This window comes from Carcharodon carcharias, chromosome 3 (genome assembly GCF_017639515.1).
Source record: "Carcharodon carcharias isolate sCarCar2 chromosome 3, sCarCar2.pri, whole genome shotgun sequence".
In the NCBI taxonomy this organism is placed as follows: domain Eukaryota; kingdom Metazoa; phylum Chordata; class Chondrichthyes; order Lamniformes; family Lamnidae; genus Carcharodon; species Carcharodon carcharias.
In genome coordinates, this window is record NC_054469.1 from 68,717,286 (window position 1) to 68,743,378 (window position 26,093).

The following is a 26,093-nucleotide window of genomic DNA, read 5'->3' on the forward strand; positions in this document are numbered from 1 at the left end:
AAACAAGCAAGAAACAATGCTTACTAGAAAACAGAGCAATCGGAATGACTGAAAAGATAGAAAATACCAGAAGTAGCAACTATTGAAAGAATAAAAGTATACAAAAATAGCAACCATATTTAAACATTTAATTGGGGCACCAAGAAAAGCTTCCTTCTTAAAAAAAACCTCAGCATCATATAGATTCCTACAACTAAAGGGACAAGAGCTGATGAAATTATGGTCCCAGGGAGAGTCTGTAGTATATTCCGTATGAAGGTGGTGCAATGATTAATTGGACCCTCATTATAATGCACCATTTTACTGACACCCAAACAGCATCTAATGCATCTGGTCAAAATGTGAAGTACAACAATATGGAACTGAGATATAAACAACCTTTGGGTACAACTAAATGCTGTTACCTTTAGGTACAGCATGCACTGAAGCTGAATTACTTCACAGTCAACTGCATATTTATGCCTACCCCAGCTTAATTCCAAACTTGCAAACACATAATGATGCTGTTTAAAATTACTAGCATGTTAAGCATCGCTGGCACTTTTTTTACCATTTAAAATAATGTGAATCTTGACATTCTAGCTTATGCTACAGCATAAAAAATAAGAATACTGGGACAACCAAATATCATGAGGAAATGGAAATCTCCAAGTTAATGTTAGGCAAGGTTTTAGGCTTGTTGATCTTTAGATTTTAGGAAAAGTGCAGCACAATTTAGTTGCCAAGAACACCTAGAAGCATTTGTTCAGTAAGAAAGAATTATAGGACATGCCTCAAACAAACTGCACTTTCAATTCCATCTTTTTCCTTTTCTTTCGTTAATATGCCCTCTTGTAGTCTCCTTCAGAAAGTAGAGCGAGTGAGACAGTCCGGAGAATGCAATCCTTTGTAACTATCAGCAATATCATTGAAATATCCCACGATGAGATATGCTTGATGGAGAGGGAGTAGTAGTTGGTGTTTCACCTCCTGGGTGAGGCATCTTGCTATACAATTGATAGATATTGATAGATTAAGAGAATGGGCAAAACTGTGGCAAATGGATTTCAAGATATGCAAATCTGAAGTCATCTACTTTGGACCTTAAAAGGATAGGACAAGCTACTTTCTAAATGGTGAAAGGCTAAAAGCAGTGGAGGTCCAAAGAAACCTGGGGAGTTCAGGCACAGAGAGCATTAAAATGTCATGAACAGGTACAAAACAGTCAAAAATCTAATGGAACGCGAGATCTAGAAGGGACTAGAACACAAGGAGATACAAGTCAAGCATCAGCTTTATAAAGCCCTGGTTGGGCACACCTGGAGGGCTGTAAGAAGTTCTGGGCATCACATCTTAGGAAGGATATATTGACCTGGGAAGGAATGCAGCACAGGTTTACCAGAATGATACCTGGATCCCAGGAGTTAAATTACAAGAAGAGATTGCACAATAAGGCTGCATTCCCTGGAATTTAGAATATTAAGGGGTGATTTGATTGACGATTTCAAGATTTAAGGAGAGTGCTGAGTGGTGAGTCTAGGACTCAGGAGCATAATCTAAAAATTAGAGTCAGGTCTGTCAGGCATGAAAACACACAAAGCTTTGAACTTTCTTAATTGATACAAGAGTAACCATTAGCTGTAAATCTGAGTTTGATGGATTTTGATTAATCAATGGAAAGGGAATGGGGTAAAGGCGGGTATATGGAGTCAGATCATAGAACAGCCATGATCACTGAATGGCGGAACAGGTTCAAGGGGCTAAATGGTCTACTCCTGTTCCTATGACCAAGATTATTTTTCATAGAGAGCAGCCCCAAGTAGGTGATAAGGTTTCACAGTCACTGTTAAAGCTGCATTAACTAGGGAAAAAAGTATTTGAGGATACAAGTATTCATGGACAAATTTATAAACAAATTGTACTAATTGGAAAACACAGGTAATGGTCTTTGGAAAATAGGACAAAAATAAGCAGAACCAAGAGGAAGAACAATGCATATGACAATGGAAACAAGTAAACTTGCAGGAAGGCCAAAAAGAGGATTTGTTTTCTACTTGCCAAGAAAAATTCTTAATAAGAAAAACAAATGTATAAGCTTCTATAATATCCTGGCACTGCAGTTGGAGATTAGACAAACAGTTAGCTCTCCTGTTCAGTTTTCCAAATTTTGACAAATCATCCGGAACGCTTACCAATTTTCTTATCAAACTTCCATGCTGGAAGAGCATCATTATGCTTCAAGGAATTTTTGTTTGGCAGGGGAATGGTCACACAGATAGGACCATTCACTTGGATTTCAGTTCCATCACTATCCAACAGATGTACACTCACTGCCGTGACAGGGGTCAGCTGTAACCTGCTGCTGTTTCCTGTAAAATGGAAGAAAGCATTAGCAGTAATAAAAAGATCAAACGTATCATAGTACAAAATGGAAAAATAAAGAAAATCGGTGTAGCTATAACGTTTTGTTATCTTAGCATTGATCAGGCAAACTGTTTGTAGGATTAGGGAAGCAAGTCACCTTCAATGATCAGAATATGGATAACAAGTACTAGTTTTCATTATCCATCTTCTCTACTTGAAACTAAAAATAAAATTCTGCCAGACGAAGATACTGTTCATAAGACACACAACGTAAATTTGTACAATGCTGCAGATCTCAATAATGCTCCACTCTGCAGTGGATGTATGACTAACTCACTAAACCAGATGCATGTGATCAATATAGACATTATTTACAAACTTAAATTGCAACAGCGTTAACATTTTCAGTTAGCTGAAAATTAACATTCAAAAAGATTATGGAGGATCCCCACCTGTAAATACAGTCAAATCAAATCTCCCATTTCATTGATCGGACCAATTAAAAAAAAAAATCGCTTGCTGTTTTATACAAATTAGATCCATATTGGAACAAAAAGCAAATGGCCCATTGATGATGAAAGGTAATCAGTACTGATGCTGAAATAAACTGCTAAATTTAACTTACAGATCTATCTATTTTCTATAGTACAACTCCTGAAATAAAGAAAAATAGTACCATACAACCATGAGAGAAATAACAAGTAAAATCTGAAGAGAATTTACCCGTGAATTCAATACCACATTAAGTTGCGCAACTGCTGTGGTAGTCAAAAAAATACCAAATTACAAAAACTTGACAGCATTGTATTAATAGCACAGTGTACATACCAAAAACTGCACATTTACACAATTTCATGCATATTTTAAACAGAAAGAAATAATTCACTCTTCAATTCTAAGTAATTAAGGATATAGTAGCGATGTTAGGATTTGCAATTAAACTGGCAGCCATCATCCAAGTGGGCATTGCTTGGATCACAAGTTCCAGTTGGACAGTTGCTGGTAGCCCTTATGGTTCTTGCAAATCAAATACTGAAAATAAATAAATGAACAAGGTGCATACTTTACAAGGTGCTTGTCCTGGCCAGTAGATATCCCTCAACCATCACTAAAACAGACTCTCAGTATTAGCTCATTGCTGTTTGTGGAACATTGCTGTTTGCAAATTAGCTACAGTAGTTCCTATATTACAATAGCGACTACACGTCAAAGACACATCTTTAGTTGTAAAGTGCTTTGGGAACTTCTGACATTGTGAAAGATGTGATAGAAATGCAAATTCTCTCTCCTACAATTTGAAGAATTATCATTCCTGAGTAGGAAGAAAGTACAGTGCATGATGCATGGAAACACCTGGAAGTTCCCATCCAAGCCACATTCCACATACTTGGAAACGTATTGATGTTTCTTCACTGTTGCAGGGTCAAAATCCTGGAACTCCTTCCCTAAAAGCACTGTGGGTGTACCTATGCCACATGGACTGCATCATTTCAAGGCAGCAGCTCACCAACATCTTCGCAAGGGTAATTAGGGATGGACAATAAACGCTGGCCTAGCCAGCAATGCCCACACCCCATGAAAGACTAAATTACAAAAAAGACAATTCAAGCCATAAGGAGGAGACAACACAGTCTTGATTTAATTTCATCTTAAGAAAAGCAAAGTTCCACTATCAACTGCAGCAAATGCTTGCACATATTTTTTGCTCAATGTTAACAAGCAAACAGTTTTAAACCAGTATGCTAACATTTGTTAACATGAAAAATAAATTGGGCAATGTTAACACAGCCATGCTAACGTTCCAATAGTACATGCTGTATCTCTTCAAATTTGAAGATGTATACCCTGCTGTGGGGAGAAAGTAGTACTCAATAACAGTGGGCATCAGGTTAAAAATGTCAGTTAAAAGTGATTTGCAAATTAAACTATAATTACTTGTCTTAATAAAGGATTGGTTCTTTTTGCAAAATTGGCAGGTTTCCTTGTTATAAATCATGCTGGAACTTGATAGGGTAGAATATGAAGGTTAGGATAGAAAATAAAAGGTCAAAGAAAGAACAAAGAGCTTAAGGGCAGAGCGAGACTTCATTGTAGAATACTAGTTAAAAACTTACAATCTCAGATCCTCAGCTACTCTCATCCACACTGTGAGGCCAACTACACTAGATTGTATATAATGAACATGGGTACGTGTAAAAGATTTGAGTACAGGAACCAAGAACAAAAAGAAGGAAGTTTGTGCTAAATGGAACAGCATGCTGATCAGGAAAAGAATTGTTCTTGAGGATCACTATGCTTAGCTGTAATATAAAAGGCAATAAGAGACTGGTTTGGATCAGCAGAGGGACAGAATGTAAATTAAGAAAAAGGTTGCACTCTTTGTTCAAATAACCTTTACCCATTACCCTAATGAATGCCGGTCTACATTCCTTCCTGGTCATCCAATACCTCGATTTTAAAATTTTCATCCTTATTTTCAAATCCCTCCATGGCCTCACCCTTCCCCATCATGGTAATCTTCTCCAACCCCACAGCCCTTTGAAATATCTGCACTCATCTAATTCTGGCCTCTTCAACAAAACTGATTTTAATTACTCCACCATTAGTGGCCGTGCCTTCAGCTATTTAGACCCTAAGCTCTAGGCTATCCTCCCTAAATCTCTCGGTCTCTCTCTCTATCCTCCTTTAAGGTGCTCCTAAAAGCCTACCTTTCTCAACAAGCTTTTAGCCATCTGTCCTAATATTGCCTTGTGTGTATTATTTAAGCATATCACGAATATTATTGTTGCCAATTGTTGTAAAAGCCCATCAGGTTCACTAATGTTCTGCCGTCCTTACCTGGTCTGGCCTGCATGCGACTCCAGACCCACATCTATGCGGTTGATTCTTAAATGCCCTCTGAACAAGGGCAATTAGGGATGGGCAATAAATGCTGGCCTAGCCAGTGACACTCACATCCCATGTACGAATAAAAAAAAATTACCCCTGGGACCGAGGATAATTCTGGGATCAGAAATTTTAAATTATGAGCAAAGGTGAGGAAAGTGTGCTTTTTTTTGGAAGAGGTTTTAAAGATTATCTAATGAAACTTTGAAGGTGACAGAAGTAATTGTCAAAACTGACCCAGGAAAATACACAGCATCATACAGCAAATAATGAAGCCATTCTGCCCATTATATCTGGCCTTTTTCAATAATTCATTATCTCTCAAGTTCAAACTCAAGTAGAAACTGTTACATGTGTGTGCGCAACTCATTCAATTCTCAAGGATAACTTTCTAGTGGGACTCTTTAAAATTTCTTACTGTTTTATTCACCAAGAAAATAACATGGCTTTACTAAAATCTAGATTTATTGCATTAAATGTCTTCTCTCCTTCTATCTTTTGGTTGCTTTTATTCACAACAGAAAACCTGCTGTCTACAATTTCTCTTAACAACTTGCAGTTAACCAGGTGAACATCCATGACCTTATCCATTGCTGTCCATTGTGCATGGGCTGTCTCCAACAATTCAAATATCTGGAATTTGAACATGTCTCCAGTTTGCACTGTCTCAGTTCAAATTGAAACATTTCCAGTCAGTTCAAAGTTGAAAAATCATATTTTCCGAAATAAAGGAGCATAGCCTATTAAGGAGGAGCAACTTAGGTGATCTTAGTGTATTTGTTTCACTTTTGGCAGCATTTTAAATGCTTTAAAATCCACATTGAATCAGCAGAGGATTCTGCAAGTGCTGATCATGCACCAAGCCATTACTTAAAATACTTTAGAATTGAAATCCAGGGATTTTTTTTTTCCAAACTGAGCAGTTTATGATTTATGAATACATATTCTTACATGGTCTACTGGATATCAGCCATGTACTAATTTTCGTTGCAATGAATTCTCTTGTTTTTCATCCTACCACAACATAACATAGTCACAATTATTTATGTGGTTATTTAATTGGCACTAGTATGTCAACTGTTCTTACACGGGGCACTGTGGAGTTAACAATTTTTCCATCTTTGTCAACCACTTAAAAGTGTAATGTTTTTGATTAAAGTTGTGCCACCATCAGTTATAGGCATTCTTGCATGCCATCTACTAACTGACAAAAAATAATCCATATATCAGAGGTGTTTCTCAATTGTAAAGACATTGGGCAGAATTTTACCGTCAGCAAGCAGGGGGCGGGGCCTGCTTGCCGATGCATAAAATGACGCGGGATGACGGTGGGTGGAGCCCCCGACGTCACCGCGCCCCACTTAAATTTTCAGGAAGGCGCAGCAGAATCAGCTGCATGCCCGCTGACCTGTCAATGGCCAATTGAGGCCATTGACAGGATCAATTAACCAATTAAAGGACCTGCCCATCCAACCTAAGGTTGGTGGGCAGGCCAGGAGCCCCGGAGGCAAATAGAAAAAACATGAAAGTTCATCCACCAGTGGGATGAGGTTTCATGTAGGGATTTAAAAATTGTAATAAAGTTGTTCAGTAAGTTATGAACATGTCCCAACTCATGTGACATTGTCACATGAGGGGACATGTAAGGGATTTTTCTTTTCTCTATTTTTAATAATTTTAAAAGTCGAGACGATCTCCCTGAGGCAGCACTCGTGCACATGCACGAAAGAGCGCACTCTCGCTTTTAGGGAATCCCCGCCCCACCTGCACAGGGACGCATAGCTGGACGTTACGCTTGGTGGGCCGTAATTGGCCTGCCCACGTAAAATGGCGGTGCAGCCCGCTTCACTGGCGGGGATCGGCTCCCCACCTGCTGGAGATTGGGCCAGGCCTGCCCGCCAGCAGAAAATGCTGCCCAAAGAAAATGCTGGAAATGCTCAGCAGATCAAATAGCATCTGCAGAGAGATAAACAGAGTTAATGGCTTGAATTTTCATTCAGTGATGGAGGTATGCAGGCAATTTCTTGCTATCAGCCAGCATGCCAGTCTACTGGTGTGTTCCTGCCTCCGGCCTCTTTCCAGGGATGCAGGCTTGATGTGTAGCCAATTAAGTGTCAACTGAGGGAACTTCACACGCCATCTGAACTTTCCACGGTGCCCCCCATTCCCACCAGACATGGTTGGGCCCATTCGATTGAATAGTGGTGGTTTCCTGGCAGCAGGCCAGGGGAGACGAGAGGAACACCCTCAAAAGCAACCCAGCATGGATCCGCTGGGGCGTGAGGGTCACAGCAGTGTTCGCAAACCATCCTGTGAAGGGGTTTCTCCTCTGCAATGATGGCTTGGCAGCTCTGGCCACAATATATTTTGTATCATTTACAAAGCTTCAGACGGCACCTTTAGTTTGGGACACCCTTTTGCTCACCAACCTACAGCAACAGAGCCCAGCTCTCCTAGTGGGGCTGGCAGCCACCCACAGCTTCGGGCCCTCTCATTGGAATTCCCAACCTAATTGGATGGGGTTCTTAATTGGTCACCTCTTTGGAAAATCTCCTCCAGGGTTCTGCCATGGACACTTTTGGGTTTGCGACCCGGAATTCGGTACAGCAATAGGATAAGGCGTTCAAACTAAAATTCATCTCAATGTTTCAGACTGATGGCCTTTCATCTGACAAAAAGTCATCTGCCTGAAACCTTTACTGTTTCTCTCTTCACACATGCTGCCTGATAAGTTGAGTGTATCCAGCATTTTTGGTTTTTATTTTGGATTGCCAGCATCCACAGAATTTTTCTTTTGTAGTAGTTCTGAAGCTGTTTATTACCCAAACAATCACAGCAGGAACAGGAAGATAAGACCATTCTAGATTCTCATGAAGTTCCAACTAGTTTACAGTATGAGAAGGCAAATTCTGCAAGGAAATTCATAGACTTCCTATCTAATAAGTTTGAAGTTGCTGGCTTCAAAAGAGCTTGTCTGCTAAGAATCGTTCAGAGAAATAAAAAATGGCCACTGATTTCTACATTCCAGCTAACCAATGAGAACCTGGTAATGCTCTTTGGAGTGCCCCTGCAGAGCTTTTGCTCGCAAGCCCAAAAAGAGTTTTACCTTGCCCCCACCCCACTCCCCTCAAAAAGAAAAATAAATGTTCCTTTTTAAATTACATAACCTCGAACACTTGTTCATCCAGTTTTGCTTATGGCAGTTATAGGTGGCCGCTGCTTGATTTTACTAGTGACGTAAATGGTCACAAGGCTGAGTTGCAGCCAAATGAATGCCACAGCAACCAAAGAATGTGCACTCTCAAAAATGCATCAATGTAGGCTTTGCCTCTTAAACACATCACAGACCCAGTATAACAACGCTAACTAGCTTTGTAATCCAATTTAAATTATAAATGCAAAGCTGTGATTATGTTGAACTAACACAGAGCAGGGTTTTCGGGTTGTCAGGCAGGTGTGGTGGGCGGGCCCAGGAGCATCCGGGTTATAGGCCGCTGCTCGTGATCAGCCCCCGACCGCGATTTCACGCTGATTGGCCTATTAACGGCCAGCCAGCGTGAAAGGCGCGCTGAAAGGCTCAGCACTGCCGGGGTGGGGGCAGGAAGAGGCCGAGCGCTGAAGTCGGCGCGGGCACGGGGCAGTGCGCAATGAAAGCTCCCTGAAGGCAGGGAGCTGCTTCAGGGAGCTGAAGAATTATAAAGCCAAAAATAAAGATTATGAAATTCCAAAAAGAAATTTCCACCCATAAGAATCACTCACCTAAACATACTGATGATAAAAATTCTGCCCAAACATTTTTATTTTCTTTTAATTAATATCGGAAGCCTCATCTCAACGTTGGATGAAATTTCCTCAAAACTCCAAAGGCCTCCTGGCCGATTCGCCCTACCGCCAACCATAACGTTGAACGGGCAGTGAAAAATCCAGATCAATTACTACATTAAATGACCTTAATAGGCCTCTTAATTGTCGGCGGGCACGCTGACTCTTGAGCACGCCCACCGACCGAAATATCACGTGAATGCGTCGTGACATCAGGGCGCTCACCCGACATCATCGTGCATTATTTTACGCCTGATTGGCTCAGGCATGCGCCCACCCACAGGATGTAAAATTCTGCCCACAGTTTACAATATTATTTATGCAAAATGCATTTTTATTCAACTATGTGGTGCAGAGAAATATTCTCACTGTTGCCCTTTTTCACAATATTGGCAATTTAGGCAAGACAAGAAAGGACAGAGTTACATATTGACCTGTTTACCTCGAACTATTTAGCAGAACATGCACAGTATCAATTAACTTATATTCTGCGATATATTAAAACAGATGCTTAGCTAATAAGCATTTTACTAGTGTTGGGTATAATCTCTAAATCAGTGATATCACTATGGGGCCCTCAGACACGTGTCATTCCTGTGGCCTGGAAGAGAGGAGAAAAAAAAAAATCCAGGTGACGCGGGTCTTGCCCACCACCTGGCAAGCTGGCGAGAGACACATGTTGCCTCTTTTGGGAATGGTCTGGTGCATTAGATGCCAGCCAGGCACTTTAATGGCTAGCGGTGGGCTTTTTCTGGATCAAAGATCCCAAAGGCGCAAATCCCATCCTCCGAAAGCTGACGGTCAATCAAAGGGGATTAGTGCGTCATTGCCATCAGGTCCACTGCCGATAATGCACCCATCAGAGGCCCAGGATCAGTCAAGGGCCAGGTCACCAATTACTGAGGGAGGGATAAGAGTTATGGGGATGGGGAAGGGGAGTCAAAAGAAAGGGCAGGGTTTGGCTCTAGCAGGAACCCTCCATCCCGCCAACCGCCTCCTGATGCAAGGTTCCTTGATCAGGTACCGGGTGTCAGACAACCAGGTACGCTCTGGGAGCCCACAAACAAACACAGCAGGGCTTTGCTTTTTCAGTTCCCCATGTGACAGTTGCCCTGCCCGCCACTAGTTGTATTCTTTACAATTCTACTTTTAGCCTGGTTTAAATTTTCAACATCCTAATTGGCCCTCACTATTTTTATAGTGAATACCACTGCTCTAAATCTTCATGGCTGATATTACAAACCACAAAATGGGGAAGACCGGAATATGAATTTATACCACAAGGAGCAGCCATGATTGCATACCGATAGTCTTACAAGTGAGAAATAAAATGTCCCCATTGAGTATCAGGGATTATATTACTTGTTCACTTTGGCATCTTAATTATTTTCATATTATTTTCATTCATGGGAACACCAAAGTGAAGGTAGTTTAGAATCTTTACTGAGGAAGCTTACAAATATATTATGATCATCCTAACTAAAATCATAACAGCAGTATAGAGCAACAAAGTACTTGGCAGGCATAACAGCACTATTTGTGAAGTGGGAGAGGTTAAATTTAAAGGGAGCAATATTAAGACGACCCACTGCATTTTAACTCTACATAGAGTTTGCATTGCCTAATCTCTGTGCCTTACCTGTTCGATTTACATCAATTCCTTGCAAATATGGGAAATTGCCGACTTCCCAAGGGGTGACAGCTACAGTAAGAAAAGCTATCAGGTTTCTATAGGTTGCATTCTTTGGCAAGTTGAGAGACCTTCTCTGGAACTGGATTCTAGGCTGAATTAATGTACCTATGGATTAAAACAAGTTAGGATTTATCAATCATTTATCATAAGTGATCATCGTGTAAGCATTAAATTTCAAGTTAAAACAATGAAATATAAAACAATTGGAATTTATTTAAAAATAAAAAGCAAAATGCTGCAGATGCTGTAAATTTGAAATAAAAACAAAGTGTTTGAAATAATCAGCAGGTCTGACAGCATCTGCGGACTCTTCAGAAGAATAAATTTCCTGCCCATTCCCTATATCCCTCGATTCCCTGAAGCCAAAAAATTGGTCTGTCTTAGTCTGGAATGTATTCAATGATGAGCATCCACAACCCTCCAGGGTAGTGTTCCAAAGATTCACAATCCTTTCAATGAAATATTTTCTCATCTCAGTCCTAAATAGTCGGCCCTTATCCTGAGAGACGGTGCCCACGTTTTAGATTCCCTGGCCAACAGAAACAATTTTTCAGCTCCTACCCCATCAAACTCCTTCAGAACCTTACAGGTTTCAGTGGGATCACCAGGTTCTGATGAAAGGTCATGAACTGAAATGCTAATTCTGTTTCTCTCTCCACAGATGCTGCTTGAGCTACTCAGTACTCCCAGCGTTTTCTGCTTTTATTTCAGGAATATACCTTTAAAGTCCAAAACTATATCGAGTTTTACCATAGGGTAACCTAGAGGCTGCAAGAACTCAGCGTGTGGGCTGGATACTGTGATTTTGTACTCTTCCCATATGCATTTGGCATACCACCTCGTTCAATTCATGTGAAAAACACAAGCAGAATACCATTTTCAAAGCAAGTTTTCCTTCTTTCATATCGTTAATCAAAATCAAAAACATTAAGCCATTCTATTCCTGTTTCTGGGCTAAATTAACTTAGGTTGGCAATCCTCAAACAGACTGGTACTGATTTTTCTTATTGCAGGTCACACGTGGTCGTGCCTCAAACCTGAATTTGCCACATCCCTAAAGAGAAACCAAGGGCAGGATTTTGCTGTCGGCGAGCAGAGGGCGGGGCCCACTCGCCAACACGTAAAATGACGCGGGATGACGTCAGGTAGAACTCACCACGTCACCCCGCCCCATTTAAATTTTCAGGAAGGTGGGGGCGCAGCAAATTCAGCTGCGTGCCCGCCAACTGTCAATGGCCAATTGAGGCCATTGACAGGATCAATTCAGTAATTAAAGGACCTGCCGTCCAACCTTAAGGTTGGTGGACAGGCCAGGAGCCCCGGCGGGAACTAGAAAAAACATGAAACCTCATCCACCGACGGGATGAGGTTTCATGCAGGGTTTTAAAAATTTTAATAAAGTTGTTATTGGAAATTATGAACATGTCCCAACTCATGTGTCGCTGTCACATGAAGGGACATGTAAGGACATTTTTTTTTCTATTTTTAATGTTGAAAGTAGAGGTGATCTCCCTGAGGCCGCACTTAGCCTGAGGGAGATGAGTGCGCTCTTTTGTGCGCATGCGCGGAAAAGTGCACTCTCAGTTTTAGGGGTTTCCCCCTGCGTGCACAGGGAGCACACAGCGCTTCCCTGTGGACATCACGCTGGGCGGGCCCTAATTGGCCCACCCACATATAATGGCGCCGGGCACCGATCGGAAGTGCGCCCGCATGCACCAGCCCATCAACTTTCCCCCCAATGGGGAGAAAATTCTGCCCCAAGAGTCGTCTACCTCTCTACCTGTTCTAAAAAATACTAATTCAGATTAATTTTCTTTCCCAGCCATAAAAGAAGTCAAAAGCTTAAGCTGGAATCAACATTCCCGTAAGCTGCATGTGTGCATGGTCATGCAATAGCCTGGGAGGCACCATGCAGACCTTCTTCCATGTAAAATACAGTGCATGTACAGCTGTGCAAAAAAAAACAAAGAAAGTTGGCATTGAAAAAGCTGGCTGTGCACAACAAAATTTTATGGGAAATGTAGCCTAGAATTAAAATTCACCACATATATTCCTCAAGCCTTTTAAGCCTCCTGGACCTGAGGCTGTTTCCCGATTGATTTTAAATGACCCAATGAAAAGGCAGCATTTTTGAACCAATCAGGGACAAGTTTATACTAAAACTCAGCAAGTCTTCCTAATGTACAATTTGCAATGTTACAATTAAAATGTGCAAAGGAATTAAGGAATCCATGGGCTGGTTTAAAGAAATTTGCAGGCTAAATCTGATCCCAAGGGCCACCTGCTTCATGCTGCTGACACAGGTGACAACGTAGTAGTTGAGCCATATCCTAGAGAATTTTCTGCAGCTTGTGATGAGAGAGACATATTTTTATGGCTATGCTGTCTGTGTAGAAAGCTGTGGGAGCTGTATGTGTGTGTCCAGGGTTAATTAAACAGGAGGAAGGTTACTAGAGATAGGTTGTCTGTGAAGTCCAAGGGGTGAAAGGTTAAAGCTGTTAGGTTTGTGCATTTGTAGTGAGAGGTTATAGTGGGTTTGAATTACAATAGATTGAATCTGGAATTTGCATTTTCAGATAAGTTTAGAAATTGGATTTTTCAGCTGTTGAATTTCAAAATGGAGTTCAGAGATGACAAGGAACATTTTCACCTTACAAGGGTTCCATGAGTAAACAGGGAAGGTATATTAAATTTTATTGACCTGAAAGCAGCGGCAAAATAGAAAACAAGAAAGATTTTTATATTTGAAGAATCCAATTTTCAAAGAGGTTCGAGGACAACGGAACCTGAGATGTAAGGGGAAAAAGATGTTTAAGGAAAGGGATGTTTAACTGTTGGGAGTGGCTGTGAGGGAACCCAAGAAGGCCAACTTTGTGTGTGGGGTGTTGAGAAGCTGTGAAAGTTTTGAATTGAAAGCAGCCACCCAATGTTAAGCAAGTCTTTGTTTTAGGAAACAATTTGTTTCTGAACCTTCTTTTTGAATTCCACATCAGGGCGGAAATGTCTGAAAAGTTGTGAGGTGTACCTTTATTAAAGGAACAACAATTCCTTGATTTGGGTAATATTAACTGGATTTTTATAAGAGGTTGTTGCCAGAAAGGAGTTTGTGTACTTATGTCCAAGCATGTTTTTTGGGGGTTGTTCTGTGAGCCTGTTTCAATTGTGTGTAACTTTTATCTTATGTGCTTAAGTTTTCTTGTTTCCCTTTTAATAAATATTTTAAATTTTAAAAATCTGAAGGTGTTACTGGAGTTCTATGCTTTTGAGGCCAGTAGCTCTTCCTCCCCGTTTTCACAATAAAAAAAAAGTTTATGATCAGTGAAGCAGACCACTCTGGTTATTGCTGTGCAAGCCAGACCATCAGCTGTGGTTGTAACAGTTGGCAACAAAGTAAATAAGTAACCTATCTCAAATGCTACTCATTTAATGTTTTCATTTTTGTTCCTTTGAAGTATTTTAATGCAGCTGCAGGCAGGACCGTCCTTCAAAACATGCATATACCACCATTTGCACAAAAATATTTTTTTCCAATGACTGCATGTAATGCCCTTCAAAGTCAAAAAAAAATGGCATCCCTGCTAAATTTCACCCCAATCTTATGTGCCTTCTGGCCCAGCTGCAACGTTTAGAAGAACTGATACAATAGCTGGAGGCATTAAAACCACATCCACGCTATCGCCAAATTGCACCCTTAAAACCAGCTAAAAGAGGCATTTGGCATTATCAAATCCAATGAGTTTAACTTTGGTATTTCAAGTGTTACAATCCCCGCCGAGGTTACTCCTGGACAATCCTGATCCCAGAAAGGAACCCAGCTCAATGGATCCTAACTTTTATTTGTTTGTTTAGATACATGGAGAATGGCCACTGAACAAAGTCACCAGAGGCAGCTAATGAACTTTTAACAAAAGAATAAAACATTTATTAAATGAGAGAAGATTAACTATATTACAATACTCCTTCACCCACAAGTATACATTTACAGACATATACAGATTTGTAAGGATGACACAAGTTAAAAAGCTATCTTATACTTTATGTTCACAGTAAATACACAGTCCCTGTAAATCTATGGCACCCTGTGGTCAGACACACCTCACTCTGAAACCAAGTGACAGATGCCACCTAAACCAGATGCTATGGATCTCTCCTCAACTCCCCCAGACACTTGTCACACCGTGAATCAACCAGTCTCACTGAGCTTGGTCTTTCACATGAGGGTTTCCAATCTCCACTTTCCAAGGCCTCGCTTTAGAATCTTCTCCCAAACAGATGCTTTCTCTCAGACACCTTCTGTAAGGGTTCATCTCCAGGGCTTCTAACTCTACTTTCATTGTTCTTCTCCCCTGGAACACCACATGCATTCAAACTGTCTTCCACACACACTCTCTCACTTACTCAGCCATCAACAGTACCACTGCTTCATGTGCACATAGCAAAGAGTTACAGACCTTCAGGTGTCTCTTTAAATCTGCTTTCTGCAGTTTTTGCCTCTTTAAATCTGAAGCTTGGAGTCTATCTCTCTGCCCCTCACTCTTTACTTCACTTAATGGAATCTTTTCCAGGTTCCTGTCCTTTCTTCGATGAGGAGGTCTTCTTTGGACTTTCCCCTCTTCCACCCCCCTGGATTTTTGGGATTTATCATTAGCTTGGGACTGGCTATATGTCCCCTTTGCTCCAGTTTCTCCTGGCAGCAACTTCAAAACTAGCTGAGCTCCACAGCTTCCAAATCAAAACTACTGTTTCTCTTGTATATGTGTCTGTGGGAGAGACCTATCTCTCTGGACCCCTGTTGCTAGGCAACAGCCCAATTCTTCTACTCTTGTTTGCTTAACTTAGCTTACAGTCCTAAAAAACCTCACTAAAAATGCAAGCACCCTTTTAAAGCAAAACTAAAACTAAATTTGCCCTTTCTTAATACACTACAGAAATGCAAATCAAACTCAAACACCAAAGCTAAAACTCATTCCTAACACTCAAAAAATATAAATATAACTCATTAAACTGTCTCTATTTCCTAACACAAGGCAAGATACAAAATCCCCTTCACTTGGGGAAGTCTTTCACAGAAATTTGTGTATACTTATAATGTATACTGTACTTCCTAACCTTACTGACAGTTCAATAATGCCTAAAATTCAATAATGCTCAGGACAATAATGAGAATTCTGCCATTTAATTGTTAATTGGGCTGGGTTGCCATTTCTTTCTCTACTTGAAGAGTTCAAGTTCAGGTGTGAGAAGTTTCTGTCGACAAAAATTACTGTACTTAAAAATATAATGGGGCGATTTTCCTTGGATAAATTAGGTGCTTAAAGAGCCTCCAAGGTGTCCAAGATGGGGACTTCAGCTTCAATGCTGGCTTAGCCCACTTTTAGCATAAGATAGCATCTTGATAAAGCAGCTGAAGCATGTGCTTGGAATGGCAGCTTGGAGGAGATTTAAGGATCTGATTGACAATTAAATTACATGCTAGCGCTGATTAAAGAGGCAGCATGGATGCTAGTGTTCAACTAACGCACTCTTCCAACAGCAACCAGCTGAACAGGAATAAACAAGTTGTTGTTGAGGATTTCCAGAATTACATAAAGGTACACTTAGCTTTCACTGTTCAATTGCTGCTGGAGGTTTTGATGTTCATAGAGATACTTTCTGGCACACTTGTCAAGACTTCAACATGCTATCAACATTTATTCCAGGACTTCCAAGTACTTTATTGAAAGACAGCGAGTGGCTATGCTACCCTACATCAACCGGAGAAAGGGAGTGCTTGGACATGAGCATCATGCTAGGTCCCCTTTGGTTTGGAGGAGGAAATGAGGCCAAGCAGTAGCAGCTCCTGCTACTGGAGAGATGGTCACATGGGTGAAGTGGACATCTTCTCTCCTAAGGGTAGAAGACATCCCTCCTCCTCTGAACCTCCTTCACCAGGACCTCCAGTGCCAGACTTGAGATGATGTGCACCTTCGCCCTCAAACCCATAACATCTGAAAACGTGTTGTTGTGGGTCAGACAGCACATTCCACATTTTCAGTGGAAGTGGGTACATGGAGACTACGTGTATGCCACCACGAAAATTGCTGCTAATCAACATGTCACTGCTAATTGTGCAAGGGTACGTTTAGTGCCTCGACCTTGTAAATAGAAGCAAGAACTATATAGCATTTCAGGAGGCAACAAAATTTACTTTTTTTTTTAAAAAGGAGTTTTCTCTTCCTACTAAAGCATCATTCATGATGGACAGATGAGCTGCTCCTGAAGGAGAGGGATGGGAGGGGTGTGGTGCCAAGGGTTGGCAGGGGGCAGGGTGGAGAGAGGAGTTGACTCACTTGCTAGTTTTCCATCTCACCTTGACTGCAGTGAAAGTCCTTAGTGAATTTTGCATTTGGAGACAAGCGTAAGGAATAAATACATCAGGGCAAGTTAAGTGAACATTACTTTAAAATCAACGCAAGAATCAAAGAAGCCTAAATGCACATCTGTTTCATCCTCCCCAAAATAAAGTGACCAAAACTGCACAGCGTATTACAATGTACAGTAAATGCATAATCAAAACCAAACGTGTGAAATACCATGGAAATAAAAAGCACACACAATTGGGTAAATACTAATCTATAAAGAAAACCCACACTGCGAATAGGTTATTTGGCTCATCAAACCTAGTTCATACAGAGTTGAGGTACAATTGCTATCATTGACTTCCCCCTCTCACTACCACCAATCCCTACTTTAAGGGAGATTAATTTCCTTCCTTGATTGACCCCGAAGAAAAACAAGCAGTGTTATCAGCTTTTACTATAACACTCAATCCTACTTCTAAAGAGTTATTGATCCAGGTCTTTCTTAAAAGGTGTAAAAAGAGTGGTCTAAATTGGTACTGCAGACATTGAAGTCCCTAAATGGAGATATAGGCACACAGCGTATTGGCTACAAGAAAGCCTAATTTCACCAATCAGTATTTTTTTTTTGCAAATCCAGGTCCAAAGCTCTTCTGTCCTCCATCATCACCCATTCCTTGGATAAATAAGTACATGAATCATCTAATGAAGATTATTGGAGAAGTGAAGCCAAACAAAAATATGAACCATGAATGCCCTAATGGCTGGTAGCTCAAATTGTGGAAAAACCCTTGAATCGTGAACAGCTTGAATTTGTCTTTGAGAACTCTTTTCAGGCATCTGAAATCCAAAATGAGCAAATGAAGGAACTTTCCTGGAGACCATGAAGCAGTTGAAACAAAATCCACTTTTAGCATTATGGAATATATCTCTAGATGTTCCCAATTTTACTGTATTTTGAATTTTATTTTACACACCTCAGAATTAATTTTAGATACAAAGTTCGACCATATATATGTTACAAGTATATTGCATTATTTTATAAATGTAACAAAAGAATATCAAAGTCTTAAGACATTTGAAGAGATATTAAAATGACTTGTAGCATCTTTGTTGCAGTTCAATTCGATGCAGCTCAAAAACAATTTGGTACTAATGTGACACGTGTGCACATGCAATCCAAAATTAGAGGAACGCCCTCTCCCACAATATGTCTAACTCACCTGCAACTACAAAAACATCCATAATGTGCATATGCCAAATAAACAGATGATCTTCCACAATGGATGTCATCAGACTATGTTGACCCACTCAGCTAAGAAGGAACAGTGACATGGTTTCAGAAAATATGATTTCAGAGGGAAAAACACCATGGATTACAATTTGGAAGTATAAAACTAGAGGAAAACAAAGATTTTGTGGTCAGCAATGGCATTCGCCCTCAAAGGGATTTCCCAGTGTACAGCAACAGTAATATCATCAAGCAGGGTAAGCAGCCAATCACATTTAAGTATTCTCAGGGACAGCAACCAGGAAGTAAATTGCATAGTTCATCCTTCACATTTTATAGAGATTAAAATAAATGATTAGGACATAGATATTAGAAGCTTAACTATCAAACTTTTAAAAGATATTAAGCTTAGAATTATCAAAATGAAAAATTTGACATTACACTATTCTGAAATTGGATTTCCTGGGCCAGAGGGATTCTTCTGCAGTTATGCAAAAGCAAAATACTGCAGACGCTGGAGATTTGAAATGAAAACAGAAAATGCTGAAAAAACTCTCCGAAGAAGTCATATTAGACTTGAAACGTTAACCCTGTTTCTTTCTCCACAGATGCTGCAAGACCTGCTGAGTATTTTCAGCGCTTTCTGTCTTCTGTAGTTATGACTAAGTAAGCTAATAAAAACCCAGTTACACCTCATTAACACATGTAACCTTTTCAGGGATGTTTTTGACAGTGGTATTACAGCACAAGGGTGGAAATTCTCGTCAGTACAATAATTTCTAATTTATTGCAGTCTATGAAGGCTTCAACAATGCAAGCTACAGTGAAGCATAAAATCACTGGCAGTACTTCTGAATTTCTGTATTTAACAACGCATGTGTGGACTCAAGAATTTATCATCAGTTTCAGAGGAGTAACAATGGTGAACTCTAACAGTTTCACCATCATTACTGCCACAAGATCTGAACTATGATATCTGTTTTTACATCATAAATTTCAGTTTATAAGGATGTCATTTATTAAAAAATGCAAGGGAATAAGGTGCCTTTACACAATATATTTTTAAAATCCCAAATAGCTTTCAAACTTGAAAGCAAACTCTAATAGGATATAAGTCATTTGAAATCATCTCCGTTGTGCAGGCATGACTTTGATAATACTAATGTTTAAGAAATCATTTGAAATTATTTGTCATTTTCCTCTTGTACATACCCTGAAATCCTGAGACAATCTGAACAACGTCTTCATACACCATTAGGGTTGCTGACCGTTCAGGATGTAGAAGCAGGCTCACAGATGAGAACACTGATAAAGAAATAAATTTAAAAAGATATGTATATTAATTGGGTCCTCGCTGTTTTGCGAGAAATTAGAAAGTACAGACCTTTAAAAAATATCTATTTTGCAAAAGCTGCGTCGTTATAATTTACAAACTTCTAGCTCATTAATTTTAGAATGGTTATTAAATTGGATGGTAAATAGGTGCCTAAATGATCAGACTGCAGTCTAGGGAAGTGTTTCACACAATCTTGCAATTTACAACTGTAGGGCATGACAGCATCATGGACAATTGGCAACTCATAATTGTATGAATAACCATTCTTAGAACAGTGACTCTAGACAAGCTCTTTTCAGCCCGTGAATTAATGTTTTCCAGTCAATTAATTTTTAATGAAACAGGCTATAAAGCCATTGTTTTGTAGACTCCAGGCTATCTTTGGTATAATGGATCTACCTGACCAACATTTTGCAAATATAAAATCACAAAATGAAAAAGATTACAATGCACTCTCTAAATCTGATATCCCCCTCCTGGGATAATATAATGCAAGAGATAACCAGCAACTGACAATTTTTTTCCTTGAGAAAATATGCAGTATTTCAAAAATAATTCTTAAAATGACATGAAAAACAGTTGTTCCTAAAGTCCTTATTGAAATTTGCTTCAAAATAAGTTCAGGATCACCTTTAATTATTCCCAGTTTTCCCCACTCCCAAGGTAATCATCACCACACACTCTCTCTAATTCAAGGGTGAAACTGAAATGGTACATAAGTTGTTCCATCTAATTAATACATTTGCTATGCCAATATTATTCTCTCAATTTCTGGAATTTTCCTTTAAAAAGTCACAAAATCTGGTCTTGCTTAGCAGAGAAATGTTTTAGGTTTGTATTATTCCAGCTGCAGCTGTTTAATATGTAAAGCTAGTGTGCCTAATGGAAAACTTTGAAGAGTATTGTCAACAGCAGCAAGGGCTGCAAATAGTGCCAATATTCTTACCGACAGAAGGCATCTTGGAATGACTCAATTTGCTCTTACCTCCACCCAACCTTCCAAAATTTTAAACACTTGTTGGCCGATAGTATTTATATAAAATTGAAACAGGGGAGTCTTTGCCAACTGAGCTTGCTCATAAGCCAAGCTTGTCCAGATTTCAGGGATTGTCTAGATTCTCAATTTACATGTCATTTGAAACTTATATTGTTAGATGGTCAGCATTTATATCAACTTAGTTTGATGGCTGCTTTCTATGATTTTGTGGATTGATCTCTGCTCAAGGAAGATCAGCATCACTATAAAGTTAGGTTTTGCCAATCATAAATTAGACCACTACATTCACATCTCTTAAGATCTCCTTAAGTCATACCTCATTCAAGATTGACATGGAAAAGAAATCACTAATGTCAGACAGAAAAAAGAGAGAGCCAGATAGAAAAAGAGAGGAAGAGAGATTGTGAGAGAGCAAGAACCTGTGTGAGAATGAGAACAAGTGCCAAAATGAGAGAAGAATCATGCAGCCAAAAATAATCTCCCCATCCACCCCCAATCTTTACTCAAAAGCACTCAGCTTCTCCTTTGTCAACTTGATTGAGTTTGGGTACACCTATATGGAAAATTATGAGAAAGAACCCATATCCTATTACACTGAGGTATTAAAAGTCGCAGCACTATCCGATAAGTGAGGGAAAGTGTTCAACATGCATTTGGCAGATATACTATAACAATAGGTGCTGGCAAGTAAGGTACAAAAGTTGACACAGATGCATGGTTTTCAGAGCCTGTCTTTCAATTAGCTTAATGTTAATTTAAGTTCAGGTGATGTATTTCATTGCCAGGCTGCAGCAAGTTGATCTAGTCAACAGTTCTAAGTTCCAATGTTCCCAAATGCATTGGCGAAATGAGAAAGCCAGTACAGTGCTGTGCTCGTATACTGGCAGAAATGGATTGAACAGGTGGTGAGGGGGGCACAGCTCTGCTTCAGTTCTATAGGTCCATATATTCATGAGATACTTCACCAGGGACAGGAATGTAACGATATAATTAGATGCTTGTGAGCATTTTGGAGAACAGGTTACCCTCATAAAAATTAGTTTTTGCTGAGCATTACCAGAGAAGGATGATCTCTGCTAAGGATGGTGCACTGAAGATGGTGAAAGAATGATCAGAGATAAAAGATAAATTGTAAACCATTATTTTATTTAACAAAGTTTTATAACAAGATTATAACCTGTAAGAAAAAACGTCACAGATGGTCAACGGTCAAAATGAATTGCAACAGTATTGAGCACTTTCACCAAGTTAAATACTTTCAAGTGCCAAGACTTCCAGGCTCACCTACTGGGTTAGAAGCTTATTCATACTTATCCCTCATTGATCATGAAGTCATCCTTCACTGATCACAAGCTGGATCTCCTAGCAGCTGTCTACTCAATCTTTTGACAGCACAGTCTCCAAGGTCAGCTTGGCTCAGTTAGCTGCATACTCATCTCTCGGTCAGACACTTGCTGATTTAAACCACATAATCAGATTTCAACTCATAATCTAAGGTGATGGACTGCTGCTCTGTCAAATGTGCCATCTTCCAAATGATGAACTAACGTCACAGAGGCTCAGTCTGCGGGTCAGATGGGCATAAAGAAAATACACTGGCACTATTTGAAGAAGAGAAAATATTGCTGGTAACAATTTTTCATCTTCAGGTCCTCTGCTGCAGAGCACAGTTCAAGAACTTGACCACTAAAATAAAGTTCTGAAGAGAAGTCATATTGGGCTTGAAATGTTAACTCTACTTCTCTTCACAGATGCTTCCAAACCTGCTGAATTTTTCCAGAACTTTGTTTTTATTTAAAAACTTGAGCACGTGGCCTATATTTTCCATCCAATGATTTTAATTTAGCTCCAGGAGCATTGAAAAATGATGATTTACCTTGACTATCAATAGCACAAAGGGAAAGACTAGTGACATATACAAACTCTGAAAGCCAGTGAGCACCAGCTGTTATAACCAAGTAAAAATTGAAAGAACCTGTATAAATCTAGCTTCTTGTCACATCTTCAGAAGTACCAAAGTGTTTCACAACCGATTACTTTTGAAATGTAGATGCAGTCCATGTTCAAATGCATCAAGACCTGGACAATATCCAGGCTTGGGCTGACAGGTGGCAAGTAACATTCATGCCACACAAGTGCCAGGTAATGACCATCTCCAACAAGACAGAATCTGATCATCACCCCTTGACATTCAATGGCATTACCATCACTGAATCCCCCACTATCAACATCCTGGGGGTTATCATTGACCAAAAACTGAACTGGATTATCCATATAAATACTGTGGCTACAAGAGCAGGTCAGAGGCTAGGAATCCTGCAGCGAGTAACTCATCTCCTGACTTCCCAAAGCTTGTCCACCATCTAAAGGCACAAGTCTTCCGTGTGATGGAATACTCCCCATTTGCCTGGATGAGTGCAGCTCCAACAACACTCAAGAAGCTTGACACCATCCAAGGCAAAGCAGCCTGCTTGATTGGCACCCCTTCTACCACCAATGCACAGTAGCAGCAGTGTGTTTCCATAAACAAGGTGCACTGCGGGAACGCACCGAGGCTCCTGAGCTTGCAACTTCCAAACCCACAACAACTACCATTTAGAAGGACAAAGGCAGCAGATGCATGGGAACACCACCACCTGGAAGTTCCCCTCCAAGCCACTCACCATCCTGACTTAGAAATATATCGCCATTCCTCCACTGTTGCTGGTTCAAAATCCTGGAACTCCCTCCCTAAAAGCACTGTGGGTGTACCTGCACCACATGGACTGCAGCAGTTCAAGAAGGCAGCTCACCACCACCTTTTCAAGGGCAAGTAGGGATGGGCAATAAATGCTGGCTTAGTCAGTGACGCCCACATCCTATGAGTGAATAATAAAAAAAATGTAGTTAAATGACAGCAAGAAAATTTAAACCATGCCAATTACTCTAACAGGAAGCATAAGCCTATATCCCTACAAGAGATGGGGTTTGAAAAGTATTTGTCTCCTTCCGCCATCTCCATAAAACAAAAACAGCGGTAAAATATTGAGAGGTAACTACAGAAGCACATCAGTTAAGCTTGTCAGCAAGATGAGCTTGAAGAACAATTTTTTTATATATTCATTGGATGCGGGCATCACTAGCTAAGCCAATATTTATTGTCCATCCCTAAATGTCCTTATTCAGAGGGCATTTAAGAGCCAAACACATTGCTATGGGTCTGCAATCATACCAAGGCCAGACCAGGTAAGGACGGCAGATTTCCTTCCCTAAAGGACATTAGTGAATCGGCAATGGTTTCGTGGTCACCATTAGGCTTTTAATGCCTGGTTTTTTATTGAATTCAAATTCCACCATCTGCCGTGGTGGGATTCAAACCCAGGTCCCCACAGCATTCCCCTAAATCCCTGGATTGCTAGTCCAGCGACAACACCACTATGCCATCGCCTCCCCCATCATAAAAACAAAATACTGCAGACACTGGGAATTGGAAATAAAAACAGAAAATGCTGGAAAAACTCAGCAGGTCTGGCAGCATCTGCGATGAGAGAAACAGAGTTAAGGTTTGGAGTCCGTATGACTCTTTTTCAGAGCTGATCAAATCAACTGATCTCCCAGCTGCCCCATGAACCTGCCTGCAATTTGTGTTGCTGGAACAGTCATACATCCAAATGAGCTAGTCAAAAACACTCTCCCAAAGCTAACAATGGATTCACAGAGGTGAACAAAGCCAATTTGAACCAATTTCCAATGATCCTATCAACAGCCTCTACCATCAGCGAACTCAGCAGAGCTGCCAACCTTAAATTCACTACCACACTGGCCTGCTTATATATTCTCGCTTCAGCACTTAGCAATAGTTGCTTTTTGTTGGATCACTCTATACTTTTTCAAGTTCTTTACTAGAAGTTTTCATTATATTCTAAACACTACCAACCCTGCCCCCTGAAATTCCCACTGCTCCAAAATTTGTTAACAGTTGGTTAGACTTCGGTGCCTGGCATTCAACACCTCATAAAATTGAAAGGATACTTCTTTTGATTTTAAACATTATGCAAAAAGATAAATAATTACTGTTTTAACATTTGATGCTTAAGATAATTAAAGGTCGGGGGTGGGGGGGGGGTGCAGTATTTTACCATCTCATTTACAGTTGATTGGGTTCTGAAGCAAGTGTAATAAGTGAATAAATGCGAGTGAAACAACTGATAAATTAACTGCCAACAAGAAAACCAAGATTCCTACATCAAACAGGAAAATAGAAACAGGAGTAGGCCATTTACCTTGAGCCTGTTCCACCATTTAATGAGATCACGGTTGGTCTGTGGCCTGACTTCAAATACCCACCTTTGCTTCATATTCCATAGTATCTCTGTTAACAAAAATCTATCAGTCTTAGTTTTAAAATTAACAATTGGTCAAAACGTCAATTACCATTTGTAGAAGAGGTTTCCAAACTTCATTCACCTTTTTCATGTTGAAGTGTTACCTAATTTCACACCTGAAAAACTCTGGTTCTAATGTTTAGACCATGCTCCCAGTCCTTGACTCCACAATCAGCAGAAATAGAGTTTCCTCTATCGGTTTCGTTTTAATATCTTAAGAACGTCAATGAAATCAGCACCAATTTTGTAAATTCCAAGGTATACAACCCTAGCTTGCGCAATTTAATCTTATAATCTAACCTTTGGAATCCAGGTCTCATTTTAGTAAACTCAAACTGCACTCCCAAGACCAGTATATCCTTATAAAAGCAAAAAAACTGCGGATGCTGGAAATCCAAAACAAAAAAATAAAAAACAAAAATAAAAAAAAAACCTGGAAAAACTCAGACCTGGCAGCATCGGCGGAGAAGAGTACAGTTGACGTTTCGAGTCCTCATGACCCTTCAACAGAACCCAATATATCTTTCCTCAGGTGTGCCAAGGATAGTTCACAGCACTCCAAGTGTGGTGGGACCAGGACTTTGTATAGCTGTAGCATAACTTCTACTCCCTTGTACTCTAGCTATAAAGGCCAGCATTCCACTGCGATTACACTTCATTGACTATAAAGCACTTTGGGATATCCTGCGATTGTGGAAGGCACTATATAAATGCAAATATTTCTTTTCTTCTTTACTTGAAGATGTGTAAATATCAGGGGATTGGTTCTAAATAATTTGGCATAAGTGTTAGAAGTAGACTAAAACAATTTTGGGAATTGGTGAATGAGCATTTTTAAGCTATTGTGACTGGGAAAGGGTGGAAAATGCAACATTAATACAAGTTGAACAATCCAGACAATCATCATTCCAACAGCACAGTAGGTTTGCAATTTACTCTAGATATATGATTCCAAAATGTTACTTACATAGCGTTAGAGCCTGACAGTGTACTAATAAATTTATTTTGATAAATAGCCACTACTCATAGATAGCCTTTCAGACTTTTGTGGAAGCACTATATTTAATTATAAAGTAATTGACT

The 26,093-nt window shown here is 40.0% G+C and overlaps 1 protein-coding gene across 1 annotated transcript in view; it reads right to left on the reverse strand.

The window, feature by feature from the left end:
* The window catches only part of fam171a1 (family with sequence similarity 171 member A1), a 200,148-nt gene that overhangs the window by 50,614 nt on the left and 123,441 nt on the right, over positions 1-26,093 (reverse strand). Inside the window, exons 3-5 of the mRNA XM_041185103.1 lie at positions 19,526-19,618; positions 10,691-10,849; positions 2,172-2,348 (exon numbers count right to left, since the gene is read on the reverse strand). Of these exons, the coding sequence (XP_041041037.1) occupies positions 2,172-2,348; positions 10,691-10,849; positions 19,526-19,618 (429 nt within the window). The remainder of the gene's footprint in view (positions 1-2,171; positions 2,349-10,690; positions 10,850-19,525; positions 19,619-26,093) is intronic.